General features: G+C 26.8%; 1 protein-coding gene across 1 annotated transcript; it reads right to left on the reverse strand.

Annotated features, from left to right (window-relative positions):
• Positions 1-552: 552 nt before the first annotated feature.
• Positions 553-2,383, reverse strand: LOC105636945 (berberine bridge enzyme-like 17). The gene has a single exon (XM_012220355.3). It carries the CDS (start codon positions 2,319-2,321, stop codon positions 720-722), a length of 1,602 nt encoding a protein of 533 aa, XP_012075745.1. The 5' UTR covers positions 2,322-2,383; the 3' UTR covers positions 553-719.
• Between the last annotated feature and the right edge of the window lie 11,295 nt (positions 2,384-13,678).

The raw sequence follows: 13,678 nt of genomic DNA on the forward strand, positions 1-13,678 counted from the left end.
TTTGGATAGTTTGAATAGAAATAAACAAAGAGAAGAGGAAAGACTTTGGTATTAGACAAAAGTTAAAAGATGTGTCAAAACTGTATTAATACGTGTCATTTTATTTTTCATTAAGTTATCCTAATTAGCGCTAGAGTTATTCACATGCATCTACGAGCATGGAGAGGTGCAAGACTAATGTAAAAAAAATAGACTTAAGGTGTAAAATTGGTCGTCGCAAAGTTGGGGTGCTGTGAGATTATTTTTTGAAAGTTTTGAACAAATTTATGTATTTGGCCAATCAACTCACTCAAAATTCTAAATCTTCTATCATAATTCAAAATTCAAATCAATTTTCATCTTAAAAATCACAAAGCAAAGGAAAAAATCACCATACGCAAAATCATGCTCGACTCTTCTCCTCCTTCACTGGGAAATCAAAATTGAATTAAAAAAAAAAAAAATCTCTGCGTCAACAATAATGACCACAAATAGAGCACCAAAAGAAAGAAAGAAAGACGACAAACAGGAAGGGGATTGATTGCATCAGCGATGATGCAATAACAAAAGGTATAAATCCAGCACAAGCTTCATTATATAGTCAAAGATAAAATACAAAGCCGCCATAAAAATTCTAACAAGGGAAAAGGTTTTTCAATTCACCAATAAATTAAGACATATAAGTAAATTAATGAAAAGAGACTAGCAATGAACTTTTACAATACTTTTCATGTTTTTACTCAATAAGCCCATTGGGGTGGAATACTTTGCTCGTTCTTGAAGAAATTTTTAGGATCAACCTTCTTCTTCACCTCTGTTAACTTGATAAAATTATCCTTAAAGTACTTGCTTCCATAAACCTTAGCTTTCCCAAAGTTGGTCCTATCACTAGGGTTACTACCAACATCAAGATCTCTATAGTTAAGGAATGCTTCTCTGGGGTTCTTGCTCACGTATGGAGCCATTGAGTCATACATTTTTCTTGCCAAACTTATATGACGATCAGTTTCCTCTATCCCTTCTTGGAACCAAAGTGTAAAATACTGTATTTTGAATAAAATACCAGCTCTATGAGGAAAAGGAGTTGCGCTATCCGAAATCTCTCTCATTCTTCCACCATAAGGGTTCCATTGCATAACCATTCCTTCTGTTTTCAAGAAAAGCTTCCATATGTTCTCTAAATCTTGCTTTGAAATTATGTCTTTAACATAATCAGACTTACTTTTGAAAAATATTCCACCTGGTCCTGTTCTGTTTAGCAAAACTTCAGTAGGTGTTCCTATTGGCAAATTTTCCCAAAACAATGTAGATTCGACCCAACTCGTTTCTGTGCAATTTTCTCGCTTTAAACCGAGTTGAGGGAAGTTCTTCTTCATTAAGGAAAGAAGCTCGTCTCTTTTTCCTAAGAAAAGACCAATGAAACCTACTCTAATTGTCTTCTCCGTCTCATTGGTTGGATTTTGAATTTGAGGTTGAACTCTTATGAACAATTCTTTCACTAATTTAGTGGCAACTTGTTGCCATTTATATACCAGATCCGTTGCGCCTTGTTCTAATGTTCTATCTACTCTAAATACTGTTACTTTTTCAGGAACTTTAACTAATTTGATCTTCCAAGAAAGGATAACTCCAAAACTACCTCCCCCACCTCCTCTAATTGCCCAAAACAAATCTTCTCCCATTGATTTTCTATCAAGAATTTTTCCATTGACATCAACTATTTTCGCATCGATAATATTATCGACAGAAAGACCGTACTTTCTCATCATATTTCCATACCCTCCTCCGCTAAAATGACCGCCTAAACCAAGTGCAATGCAAACTCCTGCCGGAAAGGCGTGGACTTTGCTTTTCTTGGCGATGTTATAGTAAAGTTCACCAGTTGTTGCCCCGGCTTGAACCCATGCAGTCTCTGTAGCCATATCTATGTCTATGTCTCGGAGATTGAACAAGTCAAGAACTACAAACGGGACGTCAGATCTGTAAGAAAGACCCTCGAAATCATGGCCGCCGCTCCTGATCCGGAGTTGCAAGCCGTTGGACTTAGCGCAGATAATAGTTGATTGGATATGGGCTTCATGCAAGGCGGTGATGATAGCAAGTGGTTTTGGGGTGGTATTGTTTAAAAACCTTAGGTTTTTAATGTAGGCTTGTAAAACAGATTCAAAAGAAGGATTGTCTGGGGTATAAATGGCTTTATTTATGGGTTTGGAGCAGTAAATTTGATGAGGAAGACATTGGAGAAATTTGTCGATAACTTGATTTGAAGTACCTGATGAAACAATGACAAGCAAAACAAGTTGAAGTAGTAATGGTTTTGTTGCTTGCATTGTGGCCTTCATTTCTTTAGGTTGATATTAATTTGATATCTTGGCTGCTGTATTTATAGAGGGAAAAGCATTTATAGGCTAGGTTGGGGTTTTTTTGAGATAAGTCTAATGACTTGAGTTTAGTTAGGTTTAGACGTTAAGTTTTATCTGGATATGTTAAAAATTACTCCGTCCATTCCAAATATAAGTGTTTTTGAATTATTATTTTATATCAAAATATAAATGGTTTTGAGTATTTGAAGAGTAATAAATAACGGTTTCCAATATTACCTTTATTTATATTGGATACAATAAATATCTTCACAAATTACTCTTGATTTTAAGATAACAGATAATTTGATCAAATTACTCTTAGTTTTATTATCTATTTTTGGTATCACCAATACAATAAGTCAATCCCATAAATTTACTTAGTGCAAACTAGGATATTGTAATATTTTTTTGGTCGAAAAAAAAATAGTATTCTCTCAATTCCATTTTCTTTTTGTGAATATTCTCTCAGTTCCATTTTAATAGCAACAAAACAAGGCGACATTTTACTTTGTATCATTTTAAGTGGTTATTTAGAATTTTGAGAGTACTTAATAAATGTTTTTCTAATTTTATACATATTTAATAGGTGTAATTTATTTTTATATTTACATTTATTTTTTATATACAATTACGTTAATTGTAGTTAAATTAAAATGCAAGTACGTATATATTGTAACCGTAGTGCTTTAATATGAAATAAAATTATTGTTCGTTTTATAGTAAAATTAAATGGAGAGTTTTTAATTTTAAAAAGCGCAATAAAAGCATTATATTTTAAGAAGCGCAATAATTTTCTTAATTCTGATAAAAAAATAAAATGTCGCTATTAAATTGGAATGAAAATTGCAACAATTTTTTCAAATCATTAGCCATATATTAAGTTTAGGTAAATATTTTCCCAAACAAAGCTTTTTAGGTTCATTATACAAAAAATTAAAGGTCATAAATAAATAATGGATAGATTGACCAGAAAATTTTTTCTGGTCAAGCAGCCATTTTTATTGAATATAATTTTAAAATATAAAAATAAGATCTTTTTACATTATATAATAGTATTATTTATTTGATTTATTTGCATGACATAGATGGTTGACTTTAAATTGGAGAAAAGTCGTGATAACTATAAATATAATAGAGAAAATAATTATTATGCCATTATAAAAGACAGATATAGAAATTAAATATATAAATAAAGAGATTAAATCTAGAAATTAAAAACAAAATCTAGATATTCAATAAAAAATCTAGGAATTAAATATAGAAATCTGAAAACTACATATAGAAATTGAATATAAAAATCCTGCAAATTCAATCAAAATATCTAGAAATTAACTATGGCAACAATCAACCAAAAAAATCAAATATTATATATTTTATTTTACATTTAATTTTTTAATATTTTCTTTTTCATATCTTTCTTTTAATTAAAATGTTTAAATTATAATAAAATATTATAGCTTTTGAAAATTAAATTTTTAATTGACCTTTTAAATTAAAATATTTTAAATTACAATCAAATATCATATATTTTTAAATTTAAATTCTTTAATATTTTCTTTTTAAAATCTTTCAAATTATAATCAAATATTACAATAAAAATAATATTATTTTTAAAATTAAAATTTTTTAATTGACCAAGACTAAGAATATATGAGGGTATCTCATATTTTCGTAAAGGGTATTTTAAAATTTTCATTATTTCCCTCTTTATTCCCACGTTTTTATATATTATTATAGATAATATGGAAAATGGAAGATTTTGTTTTAATTATAGAAATATTGAGAAGTGAGTCATTTCTACCCTAATAGTTATCATTAATTCAGTAAATATTTATTTAAAATGGATGACCATCTACTGCTTTATAATCCATAATATTTTAGCGGTCCATTCAATTTTCTATCGGTTGGAAAATAATATTTACTAGCGTGTTTGAATTTTAAAATAGTGAAGTCATTCTTTCCAAAAAAGATTAAAAACAAGTCAAACAGTTGAAAAATCTTTTTTGCGTGCAACAATCAAATAGGTGTTAATCTGAAATCGATATGATTGATTCAACCCCCTTAATATTTTATGTAATACTTATTCAGGAGGTTGAAAATTCAAAATTTAGACAAGTTGAGTATAATGTCAATCAAATTTTTTAAAATTCCCAAAAATTTGAATTAAATCAATATAAAGCTATAAGTATGATATGTACAAGTTGATATTTTTGAAATAAATCAAAAATTCGAAACAAATCCAAAACTATATATATGGTATAATATTAGAAATTTTGCAAGAAGTTGACTGCTAAATTGGTAGTACTGTAAACGCCAGAAATAATTTTTTTTTTTTTTTTAAAAAAAAAAAACATGGATAAGTATTACCTTGTTCAATAATACTTGTCACATTTGACAAAATAGTTTGTTCCGAAGTATTTGTCACATTTGTAGTTTCAAGAAGTAATAAATATTTTTTTCCATGGTTACCCTTTGTATATGGTCAATAATTATTATTTCAATTTAATTATTTTCTTAGAGAAATTAATATTAAATTAAGGATAATATAGTCAATTTACTCAATAATTTAATATAACTTAGACAAATTTAATAATTTTCTTAAGGGACGTGAAATTACAAATGTAACAAGTATTATGGAACAGAGGTAGTATAAGGATTATGTAACTTTCAATCTTCATCTTCATATAATATTCATTTAATGAATATCTTTGGAACAATGTATTATGTATAAAATTCATTCTTTTACGTAGTAACATTTGCTTTTGTATAGCTTTTATTAAATTTTTTTTTTTTTTTCTATCAAAGTCAAATTTGCCAGATATGAGATATCACAGCCAGATATTCAACTTCAACATTATTCACATATTCATCAACATCTGGATTTTCAGAAATTATCAACTACATCTGAGTTATGCTGGTGGTTAGTGATAACTTATATTTAGATTGATAACTCTTGTGCTTACTTTTTCGATTTCAATAGCAATAATGGAGAGATCATTTTTTTTTTTTTAACTATGAATTAATGAAAATAAGATTTCGCAGTAAAATGGAAGACAATTTTCTAACTCATTGCTGATTTATATTAAGAAAGAAATTACTAAGACATTTTATGTAGAATTTATCATAAATGACTGCCATGATAAAAAAAACGTCATGTTCCTCTTTATTACATTTTCATTCTTTTTTTTTTTTTTTATTGGATTTAGATGTTCTTTTCTTTCCTTCATTTTTTATTGAATTTGGATATTGTTTTTTCTTCTCTTAAAATTGATAGATATTTGTTAATTTATTTTTTTTACATATATGTAAATAGCCACACGTGAAGCATGGACCAATGACTATATATTATATATATATGCATGTAAGTATTATTTCATTTACACATGTTACAAACTCATCTCAGCAATTAAAACTATGAGTGTATTTTACTAGTTTATTTTTAAAGGGCATCTTAATAAATTTTAGAGATGAAGTTTCAAAATAAACAAAATGTAAGAAAAGATTAGAAATAAAAAAAATATATATATATCATTTTTTGTCAAAAATAAATTAATAATATTCAACCTAATCTTAATGAATCCACGTCACACCCCCATACACACAAACGGCGTCAAGTCAAAAAAAAACTAGAAATGAAATATGTATAAAAGGAAATAAACGAAAAATTAAAAAAAAAACAAAAAAAACAGAAAAACTAGGTATGTATACAAAATAAAACTATAGTTTCGTTTTCATAATTGAAAGAAAAAGGTCGAAAAATTAGATTTTTCTATTCAATGGTAAATACGATATATATATATATATATATATTTCAATTCAAAATGCAGACAAAATTCATGTAATAATCAACAAAATAACTTACTAACAAAACCTGGAATCGCAGCAAATAGGAAGAAGACAAGAAAAACAGAATAAAAAACGGAATATCAACTTTAAAATAGTCAAAAAGAATGGAATCTAAACAAAAAGAATAAAAACAGAAAGAAGAAGAATAAAAAGAAGTAAACAAAAATGAAAATGAAATCGTTGAATAGAAATCGATTTTCCAATGAAGAACAAAAACGAAAATGAAATAAAAAATAATAGAACATGAATCAATTTTCCAATGAGGACTCGCACACCAGTCGTGCCTGCGACGACATCTCTCACACCTGTCTTACTGCTGAAGGGAGAGTTCACGTCTACCCTTGAAACAAAAAGAAGGAAAAACAGAAGAAGCGTTAGTTTCAAGGTGACAAACGGTAGCATTCAAATAGAAGATAAAAATCTCATTAAGTAAAAGACCAAATTAGTAAATCATGATATTATTTTAATAGTTTAGGCCAAAGTGATATTTTTTTTTTTTTTAAACTAAAGTTTCAAATATATATTTTTATTTTTATGTATCTTATTAACAATTTAAAATATATAAGGTGCTTAAATTTGTAGTAATATAATTAGAAAAGTTAAATAATATTGAATTATATATTTTGGACTGAGTTCAAGAATTAGGTTGCTTAATGTTTCAAGCTCGGCCTCTTTTGTTGTTGGGCTCAAATTTTTGTCACTATCTAACCTAAAAGTATAAAAATATAATCCAACTTACCCAAATACTGGAACTCTAAACTCTACGGATTTTCTGAACTATGTTGAACTAGGGATAATCACGTTTCAATTTCAAACTAGAACTGAACTGAAATTCAATCGGTCAAAATCAACACTAAACTGTGGTCAACGGTTCTGGTTTTAAAACCATAATCGAAATCATGAATTTAAGGTTCAATTCAAGTTCTTCATTTTTTTAAAATTGAAACCGGCGGTTTCGGTTTGAAACCGTGAAAAACACGTTCTTAAAAAAGTTCCAACTGAATTTTTTGTTTTAATAAAATTTTTTTAAGCAATTTTTAAGAATTTTTATTCAATTGATTTAGTTTTTTTTCAATAGTAATATTTATTATTATTATTTACTCAAGCTACAAATCATTAAAAACTATGTTAAAAAGTTTAAAATATATTATTTAATTTCGGTTCAAAATCAGAAAGAAAACGAAACCGGCGGTTCCAAGACTGTCTTAGAAACCGTCTAAAAGCGGTTCGATTTCGGTTTCACCTTTTTATAACCGAGACTGCAGTTCTACAACTATGGTCATTATGCCTATGTTGAACCACCTCTACCACAAACTCTTTTGAAACAGATACCATAAACCATCCATCCTCCACTCCTACTTATATCAGAAAAAACCGAACCAAATCGAATTGTCTATAAAATTAAATTTGGTTTGATTTTGATTTTTACTTACTTTTTGAATTAAATCAATTATTTTTTAATCTAAAAATAAATAAATTTAAACAAATCCTAAAATTAGATTGGCCTGGTATCTAAATTGAATACGAAGATACTCGTGAGATGAAAAAAACGCCAAAAAAAAAAAAAATCAAACGTAGCAAAAATATTTTTTAATTTTTTTCTATTACTTAAAACAAAACGCAATTGAATTTTTTAAAATCAAATTGAATCGAACCAAATCAATTGATTCATTAAGATTGGCCCTAACCCCTAATAATTCCTCTTAGGTTTGGTCAAACATGCACTTGTCTATAGGCAACAAAGAAATAGACACCCACTTATCAACTAATCTTTAAAACCAAACAAAATTGGTTTACTAAATTACATCTCAAATTACTTATATAGGCTTCACTACTTGAAAATTCTGAGGTCTTGTATTATGAAACAGGCATTTAATTACTGAATTATTAGCATTATTACACTATTAATTTTGGTATATTGCTATTGTTTAATTTAATTTGTATATTTGAAGGTATAAAACAAACAAAAACCCAAATTACTTTCCAGTATTTGAGCCATCAAGACATGAGGATGATAAATTATTTCCAGCATTTACATTTGTGCCCTTTGGAGGCAGACCAAGAATGTGTCCAGGAAAAGAGGTGTCAATGGGAATTGACTTCTCCCAAGGAAAAGATTGTTGGTGGTAAGTTGCCAACTCCACAAAATGGTCTTTTTACCACACTAGAGTCTTTCTTTCTTTCGTTTTTAATTATTAATTTGGTTTCTACTAAGGGTAAATTAGAGATTTTGTGTGTATGTTGACAATTTTATTCATAAATAAAATACTATTACATTCTTCAACTTCAACCAATTGAGTATAATTGCAAATAAGTTTTCAAATTGGGGTAATAATGATTATGTGTTTTATGGATTTGTTATCATTGCCTAAGGTAATGGGCCTGCCAACAAAAAAGACATTTCATTTTCCGTGGCTTATTTCACTTATGATACCTATAGTATACGGAGTATTGCTTAATTGTTCATATACTTCAATTCGACATTTTTAGATTAAATCAATAATATATTTCTAATATCTAATTTGAGATATTTAATTGATGAAATGTCAATTTTAAGTTAGTTGACCCATGTGTGTGTATATATATATAAACCGGCTTGTGTTCTCATATTTCAATTTGGATAAATTATACCCTTGAAATTAAACTTTTGGATCAATTGAATTCTTATTTAAATGAAAAAGAATGGCATTACATAAATTGGTAATGTTGACTTGTTTATAAATGATAGAGGTTTTATTATTTCGTATGTGTTTATGACAAGAAGATAAGATTACTTATATCTTTGTTAAATATAAATAGGATTAATACAATTCTACCTAAATTGGAAAAAAAATTCAATCAAACTTTAAATAGTAAGAACAAACTAAATAGGAATTTACAAATACCAATTTGGCTAATCAGGTATAGTTTGATTAGTCTTCTCATTAGTGTGAGGAATGAGTGGTTTCGAGTTTGAGTCCTTTTGACTATCAAAGTTTTCACCAATTAGGTGAGTCAAGCGGAAGGGATACCATATTGTGTTATTTCAGTCCATTAAATCTCTTAATGAATTTAAAAAAAAAAATAAAGATGATATTTAAAGTAACATCAATTGCAGCTGAAATAACTTTAAAAAATAATTTTTATTTTTTAAAATTTCGGTTAGTAGTCAATTTTCTAATGAAATTTAATGTAGAAAGTCATTTTATTGTTACATAAATTGAAATTGAAATTTTTTTTCTTTCATAAATTAAATTTGAAGCACAATAAAATATGTTAATACTTAATTAATACTAAATTAATCTCAAATTATTGCATTTGTTGTGGTGGTCATGATTCTCTATTGAAAAGGAGATTTTTACATGGATGAGATTTCAACTCACCTCCAATATTCTTTTTCAATATTATTACAATCCATGAAAATACATATTATTGTTATTAGTCTTAAGATGCAAGTAAACCCCTTTATTAATACTTAAAAGTCAAATCAATCCCTCAACTTTTAATTTTCTTCAATTAAACCCTTCAAGTCATCAAATTGAGTCAATTTAGTCTGAAACTGTCTCTTGATTCATGTGATGTGACTATAACTTCAGTGGATCCTTTTGGTAGGTGCATAATATTTGAATCCGTGACTGTTGAATGAAGATTCCAAAGTAAATGTATTTTGCTATGATATTGGAAAATAAAATATTGCTAATTGAAGTAGTAGGTATGGTCTGGTGTTAATATAAGAGTAGGACTTCTTGAAGTGCACCAAACTACAAAGGTTTGGGATCGTAAGATTTGACTTGTGAACTTGGAATCCCTAATTTTGTTAGAATATTGCAATAAATTTATAGTTTCAAATAACAATATGGTTGGTCTCTTCGCTTTGTTTTAAAAAAATACGAAGAGCGAGAAATTTTAAGTTTAAGTTCTTTCGAACACAAAAGAAGTTTTACTAATTTGAAAATCTAAAAAATGACGACTATTTCCGATTGTGTAATTTATAATGTTATTCTGATCCATTTGGTCCATATTCAATAAATAAAATAAATCAATCGCAAAAGAAAAATTGCTAATTTAATTTTTATTTTAGATTATGAAGTTGCAATCAAGATAATTAATCATATTTATGCATATAAACTTCAATTACTATAGTATATTATAATTTCAAATTTCAAATTATCATAAATATAAATTAGTTCCATCTCTTGAGGTTATTTATGAAAAAAAAGAATTATATTATGATGGAGATATAAATTGTGTTCCACAATAACTTTTTAAGTAACTTTTAGCATTTTGACTGATTAAGACGTTAAAAATAACGTTTGAACTAGTTTTTAGAGGTTAACGTAACGTTTTGGGAAAAGTTAACTTATTTAACGTTTATCTTTTAGCGTTTCATGAAAAGCTACTTAAACAGCTAACAGATAAACACTACGGAAACAGATAATATTACCGAAGAGACCCTTATATCCAAACATCTATTGTATGGATTGATATTAAATAGAATATTTTGCTTTTTACAAATAAATTTAAATGGTTAATCAACTATGACTACACTAAGAGGCATAAAATTTTTCAATCCGTGGCTAGTTCCAACATCTAAATTGTTAATTCAACAATTTTGATCATATCTTGTTAATTTGTTTCTCAAAAGTAAAAATAATCATAACCAATCATATCGATTATGTAATTAAAAACATAACCTACTTTAAATTGTTTGATGAAGTCTAATTAAGCTCTATTTTTTTCCTGAATTGATTTAATATTAGATTGAGCAAAATATTATTGTGGGTTACACAAGCGAAACAACGTATTTTGAATTTACATGATTCAAAGCAAAATCTCAGTTTTCTCTGTATTTTTAAAGAAAGGAAAGGACCTATGAAACTATAGCCATTAACACTATTTAATTATTTATATATGTGAGTTGAAGATCATCTAGATTTCCATGAAAGAAAATCAAACAACAAGTCAAAGACTCACCACAAGTAAAGAATTTCTTTTCTAGATTTTTGGTAAACTATCTAACATTAAAAGGACACTTAAAAAAATTAATAAATTAAATTAAGAACAAATGATCAATTAGCAATTTATTAGGGGACCAAAGTCAATGAAGGGATGACTTTTGAACTGCGCTTGTGATAATTGGGTTGTTCATGACTTCATATTTTTCCAATTAATGAATTTCAAATTCTGAATTAATAATGATTGCCCCTTCCGTTCCACTTTAATGATAATAAATATATATTTCGGCTTATTTCACTTTAAATGTTCATTTAAGATTTTAATACTATATTAATTAATTTTTTTTAATTTTATCTATATTTATTAGGTGTCATTTATTTTCATATTTACTTTTAAAAAAGATAATTTAGACATTTATAATGTATTTTTAGAAAATCAATAAATTCCAATCATTTTTTTAATCCTTGTGAAACGAGCAAATATTGCTATTAAAGCAGAACGAATTGAGTACAATTTTGGTCAAAGATTATTGTAAAATAAATTATATTATCAAATTTATTTCACCTCTAGACAAAATTTTTAAAAATATAAATTCATTTATAAGCATATTATTGTGTTTGGATTTAATTATATAGTATATGTTTTTACTAATTTATACTCATATATATGATTCTTAAGTTTAGAATTAAATATTAAATTTTATTAAGTATAACCAATTTCATAAAATTAAAAATATAAAATTCTAAATGAATTTCATTTATATAAACGCAAAAATGTGAATATATACATAAATTTTTTGTGAAATTCATTTTTATAACCAAATCAGCACCACGTATTTGATGAATATTATTATATATATTGGTTTACATCCATACCCACAACTTTGGGTTAAAAAAATAAATATTTAAAATTTTCATTATGAAAGACAAAAAAGATGAACTATAGGATAAAATAATCTAAATTTATTATAAAAGAAAAAAAAAAGCTTTTATCATTATAAAAAATAAAAGTACATAATGGTACCTCAAAAAAGAACAACTAACAATTAAAAAGTGGTCAAAGTTATGAACTGAGTTAGGGTTTTACTTTCTAAGAGAAAATTGGTTGAAGTTCCATAAATTTACATCTACTACTCAATTTTAGTTGACATAAATAATTTATTAAATATTTATATTGGAATTCTACCCAAGAAATTAACAATTAATTAATGAATAATGATGATGGTAGGTGGAAACTCCTATATTGACTTTATCTTAGTTTGCTTTCTTGGTTTTGAAGTGGATGTTACTGCCATGAGACAAAACGGGGTACAAGAATTTTTTTTTTTTAAAGAAAAATCATAGACTCGTATCAAATATCATAAAGGATAAGAAGCATTACGGAATAGAATTTCACACTTTAAAACAAGCATGATAATAGAAAATCCGAGTTAGAGAATGAGCTCCTATGTTAACTTTTCTTTTACACCGTATAACTGTAATATTAGCCCTAGACAATAACAAAGTCTTACAATCATTAAGACAATATTTGTTAGCTCATCTGATAATTTTAATCTTGAACAAGTTAGAACCTTAAGATGTTGGAAGGCAATTTGCTTGACCAAGTATCATGGAGCTCGATTTTATAAAATGTTTTATAGCATTAAACGTGAGTTTGTTATAACTAAGCAACATAATTATTATTTGTTGATTTGGCAAGTGCGAGCCCCGTTACCCATGACCTGGGGGAAGCGCTAGGACAACTATTTTAGGAGCCAAATGAAATTTTTTTAGACTTTTAGGGGCCAAGTGCCTTTTTCATATATTTTGAAGAATTAAAATATAAAATCCTTTTTTTAATTGGCCCCCTTAGTCTCAGTGGAGTTTCGCCCCTGTCCATGACCTTTATTATATAATTAAGACACTCTACCGTCAAGCCACTTGTGACATTTATTCTTTGGAAGGCGTGTGCACGTGTGTAAGTGCATGTACACACATATATGTTAAGCTTAACTAAATAAATTTCTAAATTATAATAAATAAAATAAAAATATTGTTAAATAAATATATAAAATTGTATTCATATAAAAATTATGGTAAACAAGTATATTGTAGTAAGTACTTTAATAATTATTATTTTGACATAGTTAATTATGTAACTTTTAATATATAAATACTTTTATTATTTATCATATAACGTTTATGAAGAATAATAATTTTTATATACATTAAATAGATGACATTATATTTTAGACTTATATGCGACATATATTATAAAAAAATAAGTATTCCTTCCATTTCATTTATTTGGACAAACTTTTCATTTAGGGTGTCCCATTTATTTAGACAAAGTTGTTATTACAGTAAAAAAATGATGGTACAAAGTCCATATTGCCCTTTATCACGCTTTCAATATTTGAAAATATCAAGACAGTGGCATACAAAATATAGAAAATGCATTTAATGAGGCTACATTTATAAGGCAATTGTTTTATTTATTTCTCTCTCCACTTTAATTAAAAATGTACGAAAAAAATCAATTTATGAGCGTAATTTTAGTTCATTCTTATAATTCTC

The sequence above is a fragment of the Jatropha curcas genome, chromosome 10, assembly GCF_041381405.1.
Source record: "Jatropha curcas cultivar XTBG-Jc1 chromosome 10, XTBG_Jcur_1.0, whole genome shotgun sequence".
In the NCBI taxonomy this organism is placed as follows: Eukaryota; Viridiplantae; Streptophyta; class Magnoliopsida; order Malpighiales; family Euphorbiaceae; genus Jatropha; species Jatropha curcas.